The sequence below is a fragment of the Hyperolius riggenbachi genome, chromosome 6 (assembly GCF_040937935.1).
Source record: "Hyperolius riggenbachi isolate aHypRig1 chromosome 6, aHypRig1.pri, whole genome shotgun sequence".
NCBI lineage: Eukaryota > Metazoa > Chordata > Amphibia > Anura > Hyperoliidae > Hyperolius > Hyperolius riggenbachi.
Genome location: NC_090651.1, coordinates 41,597,721 through 41,619,468, shown reverse-complemented (window position 1 = coordinate 41,619,468; position 21,748 = coordinate 41,597,721). Strand labels below are relative to the sequence as shown.

The 21,748-nt window shown below is 47.2% G+C and overlaps 1 protein-coding gene across 1 annotated transcript in view; it reads right to left on the bottom strand.

Moving 5' to 3' along the window:
* The window catches only part of LOC137522040 (vitellogenin-1-like), a 337,455-nt gene that overhangs the window by 141,360 nt on the left and 174,347 nt on the right, over nt 1–21,748 (bottom strand). Inside the window, exons 10-12 of the mRNA XM_068242060.1 lie at nt 21,254–21,413; nt 17,618–17,743; nt 6,827–7,045 (exon numbers count right to left, since the gene is read on the bottom strand). Of these exons, the coding sequence (XP_068098161.1) occupies nt 6,827–7,045; nt 17,618–17,743; nt 21,254–21,413 (505 nt within the window). The remainder of the gene's footprint in view (nt 1–6,826; nt 7,046–17,617; nt 17,744–21,253; nt 21,414–21,748) is intronic.

Here is a 21,748-nt window from a genome sequence, read left to right as displayed (position 1 = left end):
TTTGTGCCTTTTCTGCAGGTGCCTTCGTAAGGCACTTGTCCCTACGTGAGTGTTGGCCTTTCCACGGCTCAATTTTTGTTGGCAGAGCGAACAGATGGCTTTGGTCCGATCTGAGGCACACACATTAAAAAATTTCCACACCGCTGAGCCACCCTGGGATGTGGGCACTATGGGGACCTCAGCAGCTGATGCTGAAGGGCAAGTTGGCTGGCTGTACATAGGTGGCGAATCTGGCGATACATGGTGCCGGACTCTGCCACCAGCTGTTTCTGACGAAGAGCTGCCCCAGCTTCTTTCAGCAACTTCTATCCTCCTTCTACTCTCTGACTCCCCCTCTGAACTGTCCCCCTCTTCATCTCCTCTATTGGGAACATACAGAGGATCCCTATCATCGTCATCATCGTAATCATCCTGCCCAGCTTCGCTTGCCTCAGAAAAATCCAAATGTGTAGGTCCTTCATCCTCCTTACACGTTACATCCATAGTGTTGTCGCGTAACGCAGACATATGAGCTGGTGAAAATTCATCTGGCTGTAACAATGGCTGTGCATCAGTGATTTCACCACCACTAAATAATTCTTGCGAAGTGTCAAATGCAGCGGAAGTGGTGCTAGTAGTAGCGCTGGTGGCTGAGCAAGATGAGGTGTTCTGTGTCGCTAAATACTCAACCACGTCCTGACAATCTTGGGAGGTGATGGGACGTGCCTTCTTCCGAGCACTGTACTGAGGCCAGGTCCACACGAAATTACATTTACACGACCTCGCGCAGACCTGCCGGGTGGCCTTCCTCTGCCTCTGCCACTACCTCTTCCTCTTCCTCTACCTGTTTTGTCCATATCGGGTATGCACGGAGTGGTATATCACACTGCGTGCACTCACGTAGGTAGGTGGGTTCACTTAACTGCACAGGTATGCGCACTGATGCGGTGGGTTCACTGAACAGTACAGGTATACAGTGGCGGGTTCACTGAACACAACAGGTATGCAGTGGCGTGTTCACTAAACAGGTATACAGTGGCAGGTCCACTGAACAGAACAGGTATACAGTGGCAGGTCCACTGAACAGAACAGGTATACAGTGGCGGGTCCACTGAACAGAACAGGTATACAGTGGCGGGTCCACTGAACAGAACAGGTATACAGTGGCAGGATCACTGAACAGGTATGCAGTGGCAGGATCACAGTACAGGTATGCAGTGGGCTGAGGGCTCACTGAACAGAACAGGTATGCTGTGGCAGGATCACTGAACAGCTATGCAGTGGCAGGATCACAGTACAGGTATGCAGTGGGCTGAGGGCTCACTGAACAGAACAGGTATGCTGTGGCAGGATCACTGAACAGGTATGCAGTGGCAGTATCACAGTACAGGTATGCAGTGGGCTGAGGGCTCACTGAACAGAACAGGTATGCTGTGGCAGGATCACTGAACAGGTATGCAGTGGCAGGATCACAGTACAGGTATGCAGTGGGCTGAGGGCTCACTGAACAGAACAGGTATGCTGTGGCAGGATCACTGAACAGCTATGCAGTGGCAGGATCACAGTACAGGTATGCAGTGGGCTGAGGACTCACTGAACAGAACAGGTATGCTGTGGCAGGATCACTGAACAGGTATGCAGTGGCAGGATCACAGTACAGGTATGCAGTGGGCTGAGGGCTCACTGAACAGAACAGGTATGCTGTGGCAGGATCACTGAACAGGTATGCAGTGGCAGGATCACAGTACAGGTATGCAGTGGGCTGAGGGCTCACTGAACAGAACAGGTATGCTGTGGCAGGATCACTGAACAGCTATGCAGTGGCAGGATCACAGTACAGGTATGCAGTGGGCTGAGGGCTCACTGAACAGAACAGGTATGCTGTGGCAGGATCACTGAACAGCTATGCAGTGGCAGGATCACAGTACAGGTATGCAGTGGGCTGAGGGCTCACTGAACAGAACAGGTATGCTGTGGCAGGATCACTGAACAGCTATGCAGTGGCAGGATCACAGTACAGGTATGCAGTGGGCTGAGGGCTCACTGAACAGAACAGGTATGCTGTGGCAGGATCACTGAACAGCTATGCAGTGGCAGGATCACAGTACAGGTATGCAGTGGGCTGAGGGCTCACTGAACAGAACAGGTATGCTGTGGCAGGATCACTGAACAGCTATGCAGTGGCAGGATCACAGTACAGGTATGCAGTGGGCTGAGGGCTCACTGAACAGAACAGGTATGCTGTGGCAGGATCACTGAACAGCTATGCAGTGGCAGGATCACAGTACAGGTATGCAGTGGGCTGAGGGCTCACTGAACAGAACAGGTATGCTGTGGCAGGATCACTGAACAGCTATGCAGTGGCAGGATCACAGTACAGGTATGCAGTGGGCTGAGGGCTCACTGAACAGAACAGGTATGCTGTGGCAGGATCACTGAACAGCTATGCAGTGGCAGGATCACAGTACAGGTATGCAGTGGGCTGAGGGCTCACTGAACAGAACAGGTATGCTGTGGCAGGATCACTGAACAGCTATGCAGTGGCAGGATCACAGTACAGGTATGCAGTGGGCTGAGGGCTCACTGAACAGAACAGGTATGCTGTGGCAGGATCACTGAACAGGTATGCAGTGGCAGGATCACAGTACAGGTATGCAGTGGGCTGAGAGCTCACTGAACAGAACAGGTATGCTGTGGCAGGATCACTGAACAGGTATGCAGTGGCAGGATCACAGTACAGGTATGCAGTGGGCTGAGGGCTCACTGAACAGAACAGGTATGCTGTGGCAGGATCACTGAACAGCTATGCAGTGGCAGGATCACAGTACAGGTATGCAGTGGGCTGAGGGCTCACTGAACAGAACAGGTATGCTGTGGCAGGATCACTGAACAGCTATGCAGTGGCAGGATCACAGTACAGGTATGCAGTGGGCTGAGGGCTCACTGAACAGAACAGGTATGCTGTGGCAGGATCACTGAACAGCTATGCAGTGGCAGGATCACAGTACAGGTATGCAGTGGGCTGAGGGCTCACTGAACAGAACAGGTATGCTGTGGCAGGATCACTGAACAGCTATGCAGTGGCAGGATCACAGTACAGGTATGCAGTGGGCTGAGGGCTCACTGAACAGAACAGGTATGCTGTGGCAGGATCACTGAACAGCTATGCAGTGGCAGGATCACAGTACAGGTATGCAGTGGGCTGAGGGCTCACTGAACAGAACAGGTATGCTGTGGCAGGATCACTGAACAGCTATGCAGTGGCAGGATCACAGTACAGGTATGCAGTGGGCTGAGGGCTCACTGAACAGAACAGGTATGCTGTGGCAGGATCACTGAACAGGTATGCAGTGGCAGGATCACAGTACAGGTATGCAGTGGGCTGAGAGCTCACTGAACAGAACAGGTATGCTGTGGCAGGATCACTGAACAGGTATGCAGTGGCAGGATCACAGTACAGGTATGCAGTGGGCTGAGGGCTCACTGAACAGAACAGGTATGCTGTGGCAGGATCACTGAACAGCTATGCAGTGGCAGGATCACAGTACAGGTATGCAGTGGGCTGAGGGCTCACTGAACAGAACAGGTATGCTGTGGCAGGATCACTGAACAGCTATGCAGTGGCAGGATCACAGTACAGGTATGCAGTGGGCTGAGGGCTCACTGAACAGAACAGGTATGCTGTGGCAGGATCACTGAACAGCTATGCAGTGGCAGGATCACAGTACAGGTATGCAGTGGGCTGAGGGCTCACTGAACAGAACAGGTATGCAGCCAGGAAGAAGTTAAGCCTAACTAATCTTTCCCTGAGAGACAGTCTGCAGCAGCTCGCCCTACTCTGACTAATGCAGGCACACGAGTGGCCGTAATGGCCGCCGCTGCCTGCCTTATATAAGGGGGGGTGGGGCTCCAGGGGCTAGTGTAGCCTAATTGGCTACACTGGGCCTGCTGACTGTGATGTAGAGGGTCAAAGTTGACCCTCAGGTGCATTATGGGGCGAACCGAACTTCTTCCGCAAAAGGTTCGCGTGCGGTACCCGCACGCGAACCACCTAAGTTCGCGCGAACCCCGTTCGCCGGCGAACCGTTCGGCCCAACTCTAGTCACCAGCTCCAGACCTCCTTGCGATGGTAGCGAGGACTTCTGTTCAAACACACGCTGGAAGGCGTGGTGAGCAGCGTCCAATTATCCGTGAATGGTGAAAATAGAGGCAGGGAAATAGACTGGCCACAGTGTTACAATATGGCACAAAATACATATGGGACTATAAAATAAAGGTTTATTAAATGACAACGCGTTTCCCGGAGGAACATCCTCCGCTTTCTCAAGTCATATGGGACTATAAAATAAAGGTTTATTAAATGACAACGCGTTTCCCTGGAAATCTCAGAGCGCTCCTCTCTTTTTTACATATTCCTCTAGTGATTAACATGGGAGCAGCCGAGTGATTGTCGGGTGGCCAGATCGCACCTTGAGGGGCTCACTACCCCAGAACTTTTTACTTGATTACAAAAAATAATGAACTTTATCACAATATGCTAATTTTTTGAGAAGATCCTGTACTTATCTTCCATGCTCTACGTCATATCTGCAAAGTGGCTAACTGCCCTTTTGGTGCCTATACATAAATTAAATAATTTGTTTGGATTATGGCTGCCTCTGTAGCTCGTCTGCGCACAACCTCGCTCCTTAAATTCATTATAGGACTGTGGGGATGATCCACAGGGCGGGCGTATTCACCAGCCGAACGAGCCCTTCCGGCGGATATGACGCGTGCGCCTCAAGCGTGTTGTCACCTGTTATCCTGGCGCCACCCGTCATGACCACATACTGCGCTCCAGTGAATAATGAATTTAAGGAGCGAGGTTGTGCGCAGACGAGCGTTGCAGTTACTTGTGGAGTAAGAATAAATTGTATTATTTTGAACAAGTGCGAATTGTCTTCATTGGGGAGGTAAGTCATCCAGTACCCCCCATTTTAGGATTTTAATGTATAGTGCTTTTAATCTTCGGGCGCCTCTGTAATTACTTTGAGTTTTTCAGCTATCCGACCGGATTCGGATTCCGGATACCTGGGCCCAAATCCGGATAGGTATCTGCGGATAGTTGGCAGGCAATCCGGATATCCGCAGAAATCCGACTATTGAGATACTGTAACTAAGGAGATGACGTCCCTGACGTCATTGAGCCAATCAGAGGGCTCCCAGAAAGCCCTAGCAAGCAATCACAGAAGGGAACCCTGGCCAGCCCCACCTGACCTCATTGAGCAAATCAGAGGGCTCCCAGCCTAAGCCCTGGCACCCAATCACAGAAAGGAACCCTGGCCATACCCCCCTGTATAATAAGGAGGGCTGCCATGATGAGAAATCTCATCCTTGCTTGTGAATGCTCACTGAGAGACATGCTCCAGTGCTGCTGGGTTAGCAAGTGCTGTATACAGTGATAAACCTAAAGCTGTTCAGTGATTAACCCCTTCACTATCACTACACTATTGTTGTATTGTTAATTAGGTAGCAGCTAGCTTGAAGTTTGAACTCGCATATCCGACCCGGATCTGTATTTTGAAATCGGGTATCCGAGCAGCACTGCTAACAGTCAGCAGCCAGTAGAGAATGAATCCAATATGGCCACCGCAACTGCTTTTTGATAGGGGGGTGGGGGATCCAGGAGGAGGTGCTAGCTGATTGGCTGCCATGTGTCTGCTGACTGAGGTAAGGGGTCAATGTTTAGCTCAATGATGATGTACAGGGGGCGGGTTGAACACACCATATGTTCGCAGTTCGCGGATAAATAATGGATGCTGTCCGCCAGCGAACCGTTCGGGCCATCTCTACCAGAGACAAAAATGAAGTACAGCTACAGTACAGCAGATTTCCACTGTGAACACACGCACAACACAGACAACACACACACACACATGACACAACACACACACACACACAACACACGCACACACACACACGCACGCAAACACACACACACAACACATAACACATACACACAACACACACACACACATGACACAACACACACACAACACACACACTGTTCACACACACACACAAACACACACACACACTGTTCTCACACACACACACACCACACAAACATGCACACACACTGTTCTCACACACACACACACACACACACACACCACACAAACATGCACACACACACACACACACACACACACACACACTGTTCACTCAACACACACACACTGTTCACACATACACACACACACACACTCACACACACACACTGTTCACACACACACACACACACACACACACACACACACACACACACACACACACACACACACACACACACACACACACACACACACACACACACACACACACACACACACACACACACACACACACACACTGTTCACACATAACACACACACACACACACACACACACACACACACACACACACACACACACACACTGTTCACACATACACACACACACTGTTCACACATAACACACACACACACACTGTTCACACATACACACACACACTGTTCACACATAACACACACACATAACACACACACACACACACACACACCACACACATACACCACACACACACACACCACACCACACACACTTATACACACCACCACCACAGGCAGCAGCCTTCCTCAATATGCTGCCCTCTAGTTAGACCTGTCATCCATGTGCGGCAAACCCCTCTGCTATGTGCTGTGTTTCTCCATAAAGCAAAATCTGTATAGCCTTTGTAGAAATCTGACTCTGGTCCCAAATATGCCACTGATCTTCCCTATTTATTTCCATTTGATAGGAACGTCAGACAGTCATTTTCTCACAGTACCTGGGCAGGCTGCGTCAGCGCAATGTTCTTCAGGGCCAGAAGGGCCGCAGTCTTTACCGATAGTGGATAGTGAGAGGCTCCTGATGAGAAGCCTGGAAGGAACTTCAGGATATGCTTGATGTTGGCTACCTGCCCTGAGTTTGCCAGAGCCTTCAGGGCCAGGATAAGGTCTTCCTCATGCCTTGTTTTGGCAGCATCCATCAAAAGATCATGAAGGGGCTAAACAAAGTAAAAAAGAAAAAGTAAAAAGAAAAGAAAATACATATCTTTCAAAAACACACAGTTAAAGGACCACTATAGCAAAAATATAAAATACAGTACATACATATTGTATAAAATGTACATTTCTCACTGAGTAAAATACATTATAAATGACCATTTTACTATGTTGCTGTAACTTACAGTAACTTACAGTACAAAGCTTACAGGTCTCATAGGTTTTGGACTAGTCCATCTCCTCATAGGAGTGTCTCAGTATTGCATTGTTTTTTTTTCAAAAGCTCTCCCTGGAAAGGACCTGTACAAAGATGTTGACCAGTCTTACTGTTTACTTGCGCACTATTTTGGTAGCTAGAGTGAGCAGCAACCACAGTACAGTAAGTGCTCTTGTAAATAAAAGATTAACTCAAAATCCCCTATATGGTGATGGACTAGTCCAAAACCTGACTTATCTGTCAGATTTTTTACTACCTACCTACTGACAGCAACATAGGAAAAGTGTAATTAATAGTGCATTTTACTTTGAGGGGTTTTTTTTGCGATAGTTGCCCTTTAAGTCAGTTCCCATAACCCCCACCACCAGCACCTGTTTTGCAGTTATATTTATGACTGATAGCTGGAAACAGAGATGACAAAATGCTAATAATCCTGACTAGCATGTAGATTTCACGAAATTTCTACACAGCTTGAAATTAAACCAATCAGATGCACTTTCTGTCATATCTGATTGACCCCCAAGCTGCATTCAGTTTGCATGACATGTGCATGCAAGCTGGAATCATTTGACACATTAATATAATATTACATTAACAACAACAACAACAAATAACATTTGTAGAGCGCTTTTCTCCCATAGGACTCAAAGTGCATAAGCATGGCTCAGACCATCGTGGTACAGAGGAAGAATTTTAGAAGTCCGGAAATGCCAGGCTAAACAGGTGGTTTTTCAGTCTGGATTTGAATAGCTCCAGGGATGGTGCTGTCTTTACAGGGTGTGGCAGGGAGTTCCAAAGAGTAGGGACAGCATGACAGAAGGCTCTATCTCCAGATTTTTTGAGGTGCACTCTGGGAGTGACCAAGTTTATAGAACTTGCTGATCTGAGGTTGTGAGAGGTGTGGTGCAGCTTCAGCAGGTCCTTCATGTATCCAGGGCCCAGATTGTGCAGGGATTTGAATGTCAGCAGTCCAATCTTGAAGAGTATTCTCCATTCTACTGGTAGCCAGAGCAGTGAGGGAAGGATCTGTGTAATGTGACAGTGGTGAGGCCAGTGTAGTGAGGGAAGGATCGGTGTAATGTGACAGTGGCGAGGCTGGTTTGTTAGCAATCTGGCAGCAGCATTCTGCACTAATTGCAGGCAACGCAGGTCCTTTTTGGGGAGGCCAACATAAAGGGCATTGCAGTAATCCAGCCGTGATGTGATGAAGGCGTGGACTAGGGTTGGAAGATCCTCTGGGGGAATCAGATGTTTAATCTTTGCAATGTTCTTCAGATGAAAGAAGGAAGATTTAACTACAGATAAAATGTATATATATATTGGGGTAGGTAATCATCAGTGTACTGAGTTTGATTCAACTATCCTTCAGGGCCTTTCGTACTTATCACTGCAAATTCCACCTCGGACTTTCAATATTTTTTCTGCACGGATTCAGCTTTTGAGATTTTTTGTGTTCTACTGTTCTTTTGTGCATGTGTACGCTTTGAATGTGATTTTTTTGGATTGCGATTTTTCGCACATACCACAGACAGCTGCACCGCATTGTGTCCCCTTCCTGGCTCTTACTGGTTTTGTACCGGCAACTTGTGTTTCTATTGGCGCCGATGGTCTTGTGGGCGGGTCCATAGCTCCGTTATTGGGTCCAATCACTGCACTCGCCGAGTGGGCCGTAGTTTGCCCAGCACTGCGCTAGGGCTTACTTTTGCAGTAGGGCTTATATTTCGAGCATGCTCAAAATGTCAGCTAGGGCCAATTTTCTCGGCATGTCCTAGTTTCGGGGAAACACTGTAGAGGCGCACACATAAGCAGTCTCAGTTCTATACCGCCGTTAACTCCAACAACTTAAAATAAAATGACTGTAGTACAATGCACGCTCACTGTCTCTCTATCTCCTGGGAGAAGCCAATTTGAATATAGATGCAGCACCTTTGAAGTCACCAGAAATCTATGACATAGCACAAATGGAATAATACGTTTTTGGCTGATAGTGAATTAAACCTGACATTCTCATTTACAAAACTATTATGCTGTCTAATCGGGTATCATTTTCCTTTGTAAACGCATTAGCTTAAATAAGACATGATATGATTACAGAGGGATGGGTAGGGGAGCTCAGCTTGGCTCAGCTGTGCACCAGGCTGACTCTATTGAGTGATTTATGGAATTTAAGTCAAGATAAGGCGAAGGTTTTCTATTCAGCCGAGGCTGTTGAATAGGCAGGATTCTTTTATGGGAAAATATAATTTTATTTTACCTTTTAAAACTTGCCCGGTAACTGGAAAAGAGACAGACTCGTGATAGGAAGCAGTACATAAGCAAGATGGAATCTGATCTGTTGTAGAAGGTTATATCATTGTTTGCTTTAAAAATATTTTATCTATCTCAACATAAAAAATAGCATGATTTGCAGGAACACAGAGGAGTCACATATATTTATTAAACCCGAATTGAAAGGAATGCAGGGGCTGCGATCTTCATTCTCTGATAAACAATGCAGGCTGCCTGATTTCTGTGCTTATACTTTGACCAGGGCTGTGGAGTCAGAGTCTGTGGTTTCATATACTGAGGCGTCAGAGTGATTTGTCTGTGATCTGTCCACACAAGAGCAGCTTGCTAGCAAGTAAGGATTAAAGCATGCCAGCAAACTAGCCAAGTACCTCTGTAGGTAACCTTTCTTCAGTAATAGCACCATCATTTGGACAATATGCTCTGCTCAAAAGCCTTCTGTTTGTAATGTTTATATTCGGTACCTTTCATTGCTGAACTATATAGCCTTAATTTTATCACCTGAGTTAGGCAAAACATATCTAAAGCTTGCCATACAAACATCGATTTTGATCACCCAAATGGGCCCCAAAAGCCAGCCATCGTGCCCCCCCAAAAATTTGAAGCTGGAGCCGCCAATGCTGTAGATTCAGAGTCGAGAAGTACCTGGAGTCGGTGGTTTTATAAACTAATGAGTCGCAGTTGGAGTCGGATGATTTTGTACCGATTCCACAGCCCTGGCTTTGACTCTAATACTGTAAAGGGAACATGAAGTCATAAAAGGTGCCCCTAGGGCAGTGATCTGCAAACTTGGCTCTACAGCTGTTAAGAAGTCCCCCAATGCATTTGCCTTTATGAATCATGACTGTGGCTGTCAGACTCCCGCATTGCATTGTGGAACTTGTAGTTCCTTAACAGCTGGAGAGACAAGTTTGCAGATCACATGCACTAGGGGGTACCTACCTCGAGGGAAGACTCTGAATATTAAAGAGGCTTCCCTTGTCCTTCCTGTGGAGCCCCATTCCAGTGGTGGGACCCCAAAAAGTCTCCATGTAGACACTTGTCATCACCTCCTGCATGCATGCTCATTCTGTAGTGCTTGGTTCACTTCGGCGATAGCCGGCAGGATCAGGTTCCTGCTACTGGCAGTTAGTGTTGGGCGAACATCTAGATGTTCGGGTTCGGGCCGAACAGGCCGAACATGGCCGCGATGTTCGGGTGTTCGACCCGAACTCCGAACATAATGGAAGTCAATGGGGACCCGAACTTTTGTGCTTTGTAAAGCCTCCTTATATGCTACATACCCCAAATTTACAGGGTATGTGCACCTTGGGAGTGGGTACAAGAGGAAAAAAAAATTTAGCAAAAAGAGCTTATAGTTTTTGAGAAAATCGATTTTAAAGTTTCAAAGGGAAAACTGTCTTTTAAATGCGGGAAATGTCTGTTTTCTTTGCACAGGTAACATGCTTTTTGTCGGCATGCAGTCATAAATGTAATACATATAAGAGGTTCCAGGAAAAGGGACCGGTAATGCTAACCCAGCAGCAGCACACGTGATGGAACAGGAGGAGGGTGGCGCAGGAGGAGAAGGCCACGCTTTGAGACACAACAACCCAGGCCTTGCATGAGGACAAGAAGCGTGCGGATAGCATGCTTTGTACCACCATGCAGTCATAAATGTAATAAAGATAAGTGGTTCAATAAACAGGGACCACGCGGCAACGCTAACCCAGCAGCAGCACACGTGATGGAACAGGAGGAGGCGCAGGAGGAGAAGGCCACGCTTTGTGAGACACAACAACCCAGGCCTTGCATGAGGACAAAAAGCGTGCGGATAGCATGCTTTGTACCGCCATGTAGTCATAAATGTAATAAAGATAAGAGGTTCAATAAACAGGGACCACGCGGCAACGCTAACCCAGCAGCAGCAGCAGCAGCAGCACACGTGATGGAACAGGAGGAGGCGCAGGAGGAGAAGGCCACGCTTTGTGAGACACAACAACCCAGGCCTTGCATGAGGACAAAAAGCGTGCGGATAGCATGCTTTGTACCGCCATGTAGTCATAAATGTAATAAAGATAAGAGGTTCAATAAACAGGGACCACGCGGCAACGGTAACCCAGCAGCAGCAGCAGCACACGTGATGGAACAGGAGGAGGCGCAGGAGGAGAAGGCCACGCTTTGTGAGACACAACAACCCAGGCCTTGCATGAGGACAAAAAGCGTGCGGATATAGCAGCAATGCTTTTTGCCGCCATGCAGTCATAAATGTAATACAGATGAGAGGTTCAATAAACAGGGACCGGAAACGCTAAACCATCCCAGATGTTCATCGGTCATGTTACTTGGTTGGGGTCCAGGAGTGTTGCGTAGTCGTTTCCAATCCAGGATTGATTCATTTTAATTTGAGTCAGACGGTCTGCATTTTCTGTGGAGAGGCGGATACGCCGATCTGTGATGATGCCTCCGGCAGCACTGAAACAGCGTTCCGACATAACGCTGGCTGCCGGGCAAGCCAGCACCTCTATTGCGTACATTGCCAGTTCGTGCCAGGTGTCTAGCTTCATGCCCGGTTTCAGGTCCAGCGGTGCCAGCCACAAATCCGTCTGTTCCTTTATTCCCCTCCAAATTTCCTCCCCTGTGTGCTGCTTATCCCCAAGGCAGATCAGCTTCAGCAACGCTTGCTGACGCATGCCAACAGCTGTGCTGCACTGCTTCCACGATCCTACTGCTGCTGGTGCTGGGTTAGCATTTCCGGATGAGGTACAGCTTTGAGATGCGTTGGAGGAGAAGGAGTCAGAGAGGTAGGTGCTGCTGTTGTTATCCAGCTGTTTGCGGCGTGGGCAACACCCGCGCCGTAGCAGGTGAGGAATCGCTGCCAGGCTCCACAAGGTTCACCCAGTGCGCGGTAAGGGAGATGTATCGACCCTGGCCGAACGCACTCGTCCAGGTGTCAGTGGTGAGGTGAACCTTGCAGGCAACGGCATTCTTCAAGCTTCGGGTTATTTAGCTGACCACGTGCTCATGCAACTCAGGCACTGCAGAGCGCGCAAAGTGGTAGCGGCTGGGAACCACGTAACGTGGGATGGCCACTGACATCATGCCCTTGAAGCTGTTTGTCTCCACCACTCGATATGGCAGCATTTCGCAGGCCAGAAGCTTGGCTATGCTGGCTGGCTGTTACTGCCACGGCCCGGGGGTCATTTGCTGGCAATTTCCTCTTGTGCTCAAACATCTCAGAAACAGACAACTCAACCGTAGCGCTGCACACCGAAGGGCTGTTGGTTGTTGTGTTTGATGAACACTGGGAGACCTCAAGAGCACTAGTCCGGAAAGTGACAGTGTCAGCATCGTCTGATGTTTGTGAATGTTGTGAACCACGCAATGGCTGGGCTACTGCTGCTGCTGAGGCGGGTCTGGTGGTGAGTCTGGTGAACCCAAGGGAGGCAGTGTTGCTGGTGGTACCCTGTCCTGCCGCGTTTGCCCACAGAGTGGGATGTTTGGATAGAATGTGGCGGCTCATGCTGGTGGTGGAGAGGTTGTTAATACTTTTCCCCCTGCTCAGGCGGGTCTTGCACACCTTGCAAATCGCCATGGTAACATCCTCAGTGCAGTCTTCAAAGAAAGCCCAGACTTTAACTGGCTGAGGACTCGGACCTCGTGCGTGATGTGCTGGTGCTGCTTAACCCACTGCTGGACGCTTGAGAGGTCATCCAAGTAATTATCTGGTCCTGTTCTTTTGGATCTGTGAGGGTTGTTGTCCTGGACAACATGGGCAGTATTGAGTGGGTTTTCTTGGGTGCTCCCCTGTGGCCTGTACGTGAACCGTCAGGGGAAACACCTCTTCCCTTGCCCCTCCCTCTTTCACCGGATTTCTTCCTCATTTCACTTATCCTTAAAGTACACGCTGACTGGCAGCAGTACAGTGGCAGTACAGAAATGCTATACAGTGGTGGGTGAGCGGTGTACCACTATTGTCAGCAGTGACACAGAGCACAATGCTATACAGTGGCGGGTGAGCGGTGTACTACTGTTCCCAGCAGACACAGAGTGGAAGTAAACACAATGCTATATAGTGTGGCTGAGCCGTGTACACAGAGTGGCATTAAACACAATGCTATATAGTCTGCTATATAGTCACCCCGAACAGGGTGATGTTCTGCAGAACCCAAACAGTGGCAAACACTGTTCGCCCAACACTACTGGGAGGGAACGCAGATTTTAGTACCTAAACACACGATACAACATGTTTTCCGGGGTCGGACTCTGAGGCACATACAGATGGTCCCGATCATCATCCTCATCATACAACTCTTCTCCTGAGTCTGACCCACCCACCACCTCTGCCACCCCAACATCCCCAGACACAGACCCCTCATCGTCCTCAACATTAACTTGGGATGCTGGCCTGAGCCAGACCTCCTCCTCCACATCAGGCCCCATCATCTCCTCAATGGCAGCCCTCATTAATCTCTCTGGCGACGGACTGATGGACACAACGTTCTCCTCCGGGGAGGGCTGCTGCTGACCACTGGCTGCTGGGGTGGATGTTATAGCTTGCGTGGGGCGTTGGCTGTTGCTGTTGTTGGGAGTGCTGCTCACAGCGGAGGTCTCTGGGGAACTCATGTTGAGCTCATATAGTGGTTGACGGTGAGTGGAGTATTACTGATCCCAGCAATATACACACTGACTGGCAGAGTACGCAATGCTATATAGTGTGGCTGAGCGGTGTACACAGAGTGGCAGTAAACACAATGCTATATAGTCTGGCTGAGCGAGCGGTGTACTACTGTTCCCAGCAGAATCAGAGTGGCAGTAAACAATGGTATATAGTCTGGCTGAGCGGTGTACACAGAGTGTCAGTAAACAATGGTATATAGTCTGGCTGAGCGGTGTACACACAATGCTATATAGTCTGCTATATAGTGTCAGTAAACAATGGTATATAGTCTGGCTGAGCGAGCGGTGTACTACTGTTCCCAGCAGAATCAGAGTGGCAGTAAACAATGGTATATAGTCTGGCTGAGCGGTGTACACAGAGTGTCAGTAAACAATGGTATATAGTCTGGCTGAGCGAGCGGTGTACTACTGTTCCCAGCAGAATCAGAGTGGCAGTAAACAATGGTATATAGTCTGGCTGAGCGGTGTACACAGAGTGTCAGTAAACAATGGTATATAGTCTGGCTGAGCGGTGTACACAGAGTGTCAGTAAACAATGGCATATAGTCTGGCTGAGCGGTGTACACACAATGCTATATAGTCTGCTATATAGTGTCAGTAAACAATGGTATATAGTCTGGCTGAGCGAGCGGTGTACTACTGTTCCCAGCAGAATCAGAGTGGCAGTAAACAATGGTATATAGTCTGGCTGAGCGGTGTACACAGAGTGTCAGTAAACAATGGTATATAGTGTGGCTGAGTGGTGTACACAGAGTGTCAGTAAACAATGGTATATAGTCTGGCTGAGCGGTGTACACAGAGTGTCAGTAAACAATGGTATATAGTCTGGCTGAGCGAGCGGTGTACTACTGTTCCCAGCAGAATCAGAGTGGCAGTAAACAATGGTATATAGTCTGGCTGAGCGGTGTACACAGAGTGTCAGTAAACAATGGTATATAGTGTGGCTGAGTGGTGTACACAGAGTGTCAGTAAACAATGGTATATAGTCTGGCTGAGCGGTGTACACAGAGTGGCAGTAAACACAATGCTATATACTCTGGCTGAGCGAGCGGTGTACTACTGTTCCCAGCAGACACAGAACAGTAAACAGAATGCTATATAGTGTGGCTGAGCGAGCGGTGTACCACTATTCCCAGCAGACACAGAACAGTGAACAGAATGCTATATAGTGTGGCTGAGCGAGCGGTGTACCACTATTCCCAGCAGACACAGAACAGTGAACAGAATGCTATATAGTGTGGCTGAGCGAGCGGTGTACTACTGTTCCCAGCAGACACAGAACAGTACACAGAATGCTATATAGTGTGGCTGAACGAGCGGTGTACTACTGTTCCCAGCAGACACAGAACAGTACACAGAATGCTATATAGTGTGGCTGAACGAGCGGTGTACCACTATTCCAAGCAGACACAGAACAGTGAACAGAATGCTATATAGTGTGGCTGAGCGAGCGGTGTACCACTATTCCCAGCAGACACAGAGTGGCAGTAAACAGAATGCTATATAGTGTGGCTGAGCGAGGTACACAGAGTGGCAGTAAACAGAATGCTATATAGTGTGGCTGAGCAAGCGGTGTACTACTATTCCCAGCAGACACAGAGTGGCAGTAAACAGAATGCTATATAGTGTGGCTGAGCGAGGTACACAGAGTGGCAGTAAACAGAATGCTGAGCGAGCGGTGTACTACTATTCCCAGCAGCGACACACAATGACTGGGGGGGACCCTGGCTAGCGTGGCTGGAGCGCGAACTACCCTGCCTGCCTACCCAAAGCTAAACCCACAGACAAATGGCGGAGATATGACGTGGTTCGGGTATTTATTTACCCGAACCACGTGACAGTTCGGCCAATCAGAGCGCGTTCGGGTCCGAACCACGTGACCCGTTCGGCCAATCACAGCGCTAGCCGAACGTTCGGGGAACGTTCGGCCATACGCTCTTAGTTCGGCCATATGGCCGAACGGTTTGGCCGAGCACCGTCAGGTGTTCGGCCGAACTCGAACATCACCCGAACAGGGTGATGTTCTGCAGAACCCGAACAGTGGCGAACACTGTTCGCCCAACACTACTGGCAGTACTGCACAGGCGTGAGCCCTCTGCGTCTGGTAGCAGCAGGGACCTGATCGGGCTCAACATTTTTTTTACCAGAGCCTGAGCTCTACTATCAGTACTAAAAACAATATTTTATGGCATGCCCTGGCACCAATTTTACTAAACGAGAACTTCAATATCATTTATACCTGGCATCCTTTTTTTACCGGAGCCTCTATTATCTGCACACGAATATCTCCGTCCTGCTCACTTGACATGACACTGCCACTGCTCTGCACTCCTCAACCCCCACCCTTCTTCTGTGCTGAGGGAGGACATTAATGCACTGCAATCTTGGGGGGGGGGGGGGGCTTTTGAGTTGAGCAGGAGGGTCCAGCTGTCTGAGTTTTTCTGGTGGGCCTGCTGGGATCATGGTATGCCCCTGTCCTTATGTATTATAAGACTGTTAAAGTGGATCCGAGGTAAACTTTTACTCATTGCATAATTGTGTTCCTTTCCTATTGTTTATAGAGCATTCCTCAAGCCAAAAACTTTTTTGTTTTTGTTTTAATACTCCAATTCCCTATAAACTAAATTAACCACACCCACAGGTTTTCAGAGAGCCTTGGCAGTAGCAAGGGCTCATGGGAGGTCAGTCTGGGCAGGAGGAGGAGGAGGTGTTACTAGCCATTGATTTCAGAGGTAGAGGGGAGGAGGGAGGAGGGGGATTAGGTTTTTTTCACAGGCTTAGTGATCAAGATTCAGATAAGCCTGCCTCTGTGTAATGTTTACAAACCACATGGCTGCTGTCATTGTATCACAGGAAGAAATAATCATTTTCTATTAAAGCTGTTTGCAGCTAGATTTGCTGTGTAAACTATCTAAACTTTAGATAAGATATATTGACAAGTTACTTGTTATACAGTAGTTAGTTTTTCATCTCGGATTCGCTTTAAGATCACTCTTTCATCTAAGGTCCTGTACACACTGTGCCGTTGTGACCTGTACACATTGGTGCATTTTTGGAAAATGCCATTGCAGTGACTGCTGCGCTTTTTAAGTGCTGTGTTTGAAAAAAGACGCATAAAAAACGCAATGCATGTGATTTTCATTGAATTTTTTAGGTAAACAGGCAGGAAACCAGGAAAAGATAGCCTCAGCAAAATTGCAAGCACACAAAAAACACAAGTAGAAATTTGATGAAAAAGTGCAATCGCACCGCACTGCACTTGCGCTTGCTTTTTTCAGTGTGTATAAGCCCTAAACAGTGCCAATGCCTAGCTGTCCGTTTGATAGATACCACATTTCTCAAATTGTCAGTTAAGGCCTGCTTATTACCGCCAAAAACCTCACTTTTGTAAAGCAGAATTATTAGCGAGTACCTCTAAGGCCTCTTTAGGACAGGATTCCTCCATAATGCAGAACTTGTGGACCAGCGATCCATAGGCTAGATAGGTCACTTTCCGCAGCAGAAAGCCACCGTGGGAATCCACAGCTGCCAGCAAAGACTAGGAGAAATATAAGTATATTATTATTATTATTAGCATTCCATGACTTACATAGCATATATAGCATATTACACATAATAATTGCCAAATGCAGTGATCGGAACTTGATCCCTTGGGCGACAGTTCAGGGCCAAGTGCTTTACATTACCATACAGCCGAGTGACTTGGCTATGGCGCGGCGAGGAATGACATGGACATGGCACATGACAGTGGATGATGTCAGGAGGGGTAAGGCGCACCAGGAAATTTGGGCGCACAGCATGCCAGGAGACTTGGGGTCACCATAGATCGCAATGTAAATTGCAGCTATGGTGGCCCAGACTGGACAATTTGGGAGCAAGAGACTATGGAGTTTATACTCCGGCTATTGTCAGAAGGAAAGACAGTTCAGGAAATACAGGGTTTGGCTACTGTGTAACAAAACTCTAAATAGCGGCGGAAGCCTTTCAGTGGCGCCAGAGGTTTGGCTACTATGTAGCGAAATTCTGGATATCAGCAACGGCTTCAGTTCTGGCACAGAGAGTTTGGTGGAAGTGATGCGAGGGTAAGTAACTGGCCACCCGAGGTTTGGGTATTATGTAGGTGGGGAGAGGAGTGAGATTTAGGCTTATATTGAGGGCTAGTGTGTGATCAGGGGTAGAAATAAATTAACTCCTTGCCGACCGCTCCATGCCGATTGGCGTGAACGCGGCGGCAGCCATGTGGCATGGCTGTCTCCCTGGGGGACACAGAAGCGATTGGCAGTGATAGGCTGAAGCCTATCATAGCCGATCGCTGTGATAGGCTGACAGGGGGAGGGAGGGAGATTAAAAAAAAAACAGGCATTTTTATTAATAAAAAAAATAAGAAAAATATTTACTAAAAAAAGAAAAATAAAAATAAAAATTGGAGGAGCGATCAGACCCCACCAACAGAGAGCTCTTGTGGTGGGGAGAAAAGGAAGGGGGGGGTCACTTGTGTGCTGAGTTGTGCGGCCCTGCAGCAAGCCCTTAAAGCTGTAGTGGCCTCTTTAGTTAAAAATGGCCTGGCCACTAGGGGGTGGGGGGGGGTTAACACCGCAGTCCTCCAGTGGTTAAAGGTATACTTAACCCATTCGCGTTCCGTCGTTTTCACTTGAGAAATGTTCACCTCCCATTCATTAGCCTATAACTTTATCACTACTTATCACAATGAACTGATCTATATCTTGTTTTTTCCGCCACCAATTAGGCTTTCTTTGGGGGGTACATTTTGCTAAGAGCTACTTTACTGTAAATGCATTTTAACAGGAAGAATAAGAACAAAATGGAAAAATTCATTATTTCTCAGTTTTCAGCCATTATAGTTTTAAAATAATACATGACTCCATAATTAAAACTCACGTATTGTATTTGCCCATATGTCCCGGTTATTACACCGTTAAAATTATGTCCCTATCACAATGTATGGCGACAATATTTTATTTGGAAATAAAGGTGCATTTTTTCCATTTTGCATCTATCACTATTTACAAGTTTAAAATAAAAAAAATATAGAAATATTTCATCTTTACATTGATATTTAAAAAGTTTAGACCCTTAGGTAAATATTTACATGTTTTTTTTTTTATTGTAATGGTTTTTTTTTATATTAAACATTTTATTTGGGTATTTTTGGGAGGGTGGGATGTAAAGTATAGTTTTATACTGTAATTGTGTGTTATTTTTAATTTTTTTTTAATTTTAGTTGTAGTTTTACTTTTTGGCCACAAGATGGCGGCCATGAGTTTGTTTACATGACGTCACTCTAAGCGTAACACACGCTTAGAGTGACTCATCGGGGAGGAAACGGCCAGAAAAAGCACAGCTTCCGAGAGAAGCTGTCGCTTTTTCAGCGGGGGAGAGGAATCAGTGATCGGGCACCATAGCCCGATACATTGATTCCGTGGCTACCAAATCCGCGGCTGGGAGTGCGCGTGCACGCGCGCGATCGGCCGCGGGAGCGCGCGCTAGCTTGCATGGTTCCTGGACGTAGTTTCTACGTCCAGGAACCAAGATAGGTTAAGCCAACTAAAGAAAATAGTTTCACTTACCTGGGGCTTCTACCAGCCCCCTGCAGCCATCCTGTGCCAGTCCTCAACGAACCTCTGTTCCCTCGCTGTGGTTTAGTTTTGCTTTCAGAAAATCAGTTGTATTAACAAATTTGAATTACACATAGGCGTAATTGTGAACTTTTGTGCAAAAATTCATGAAATTGTAATTAGCTGATTACTATCATCACTATTATCCAGCACCCATGCTGTCTCTACTGAGTTTAGACAAGCGTGTGTATCAAAAAAAGGAGCATGGAAATGTTGGCGCCCAGTAATCGGATAGTAAAATATTGGTAATTAATACCAACATTTTACTATTACAGTGTAAAATATTGGTATTAAATACTGATATTTTACTATGGCTAAACCTAACCCTACTTTCACACAGAACCCTCCGCCCGACACTTAACCCTAACCCCCTGCACAAACTACCTACATGACACCTGACCTAACCCAAATCCTCCCACACACAAACTACCTACCTGATTCCTAACCCTTAACCCTCCACCCCCTGCACAAACGACCTACCTGACTCCTAACCCTAAACACCGCCCGCACAAACTACCTACCTGATGCTGACCCTAACCAACCCCCACCTACACACAAACTACCTATCTGACGCCTAACCCTAACCCCTTCTCCCGCACAAACAACCTACCTGATGCTAACCCTATCCCCCGGCAAAATCTACCTACCTGATGCCTAGCCCTAACCCCCCTTTCCCCACACACCTAGCCTTACCCCCCCCCTCCCCTGTAGGGGAAATAAAACTTAATTCCTTGGGCACTGCCATAGGTGTCTATTGAAATACTGGCACTGAGGCACAATTTGGTTGCCCATGGCACCTGATAATCAGCAGGCGCGGTAGCAGCACCTACTATTTATTGGTCGCCCAAATTACCCATCAATGTCAATACTTCAATAGGTGCCTATGGCAAACATCTGGTGCAAGAGGGCACCCAAACTGCCTGATTTGGTACATGCACCCTAATGCTTCTCAGTTCATAATCATGGCTCTCTTTCACCCTGCAAAAAATGGAGGCAAAATCTCCCAGACAGGAACAAAAAGAGCTGCAAAAAAAACTAATAATAAAGTTTTAAAAGCCTCACACCACTGTTCAAAAGAAAAGAAGAGCCTCCTAAAAGTAGGTTTTATGCATTTGGAGTTGCCCTCAGATTACTTTTTCTTTTACTTTTTTCATCTTCACATTAGTTGGCAATTATCTGCAGGAAGTTCCTGTACTTTTTTATTATTCATTTTGCCCTTGCAACTAATAAATATTTAGAAAGCTTTGAGGGGCGCAAATGTAAATGTTATTATCTGAAAAAGAAAGTTGGGTTCTGACGAGCGACATTATCAGCATTAGTGATTATTACAAGGTACACAAGTATGAAGGCTGCGAATAGCCTGGAATGCCCTGTGTGGAAGAATTTTAATGAGATCCAGGCGAGAGACGTACCTTAGCTTCAGCTATTGCTTCCCGATCCGCTTTAATTAAATGTAAGGCCAGTGGTACAGCCTGTGCTGCTTCAAACTCCGACAGATCCTTCAGCTTTAGTCTCAGAAATTGGAGTGAGAAATGGTGTCCTATGGCTGGGAGAGCATCCAGTATCCAGCGCCTGGGAGAAGAGTAATAGAAAGGTATATACATTGGCAACAAAAAGCTAAAACTAAATTAAGAGATAAAGCAGGGTGGTGTAAATAGCATTTTTGCCTTGCAGTGCTGGTTCTCCAGTTATGTATTTGGGTCAGAAAACGGCATGGACTTTGTATGTTTTCTCTGCTTAAAGGACAACTGAAGGTATATGGAGGCTGCCGTATTTATTTCCTTTTAAAGAGACACTGAAGCGAAAACAAATTATGATATAATGATTTGTATGTGTAGTACAGCTAAGAAATAAAACATTAGGAGCAGAGACATAAGTCTAATATGGTTTACAGTACAGGAAGAGTT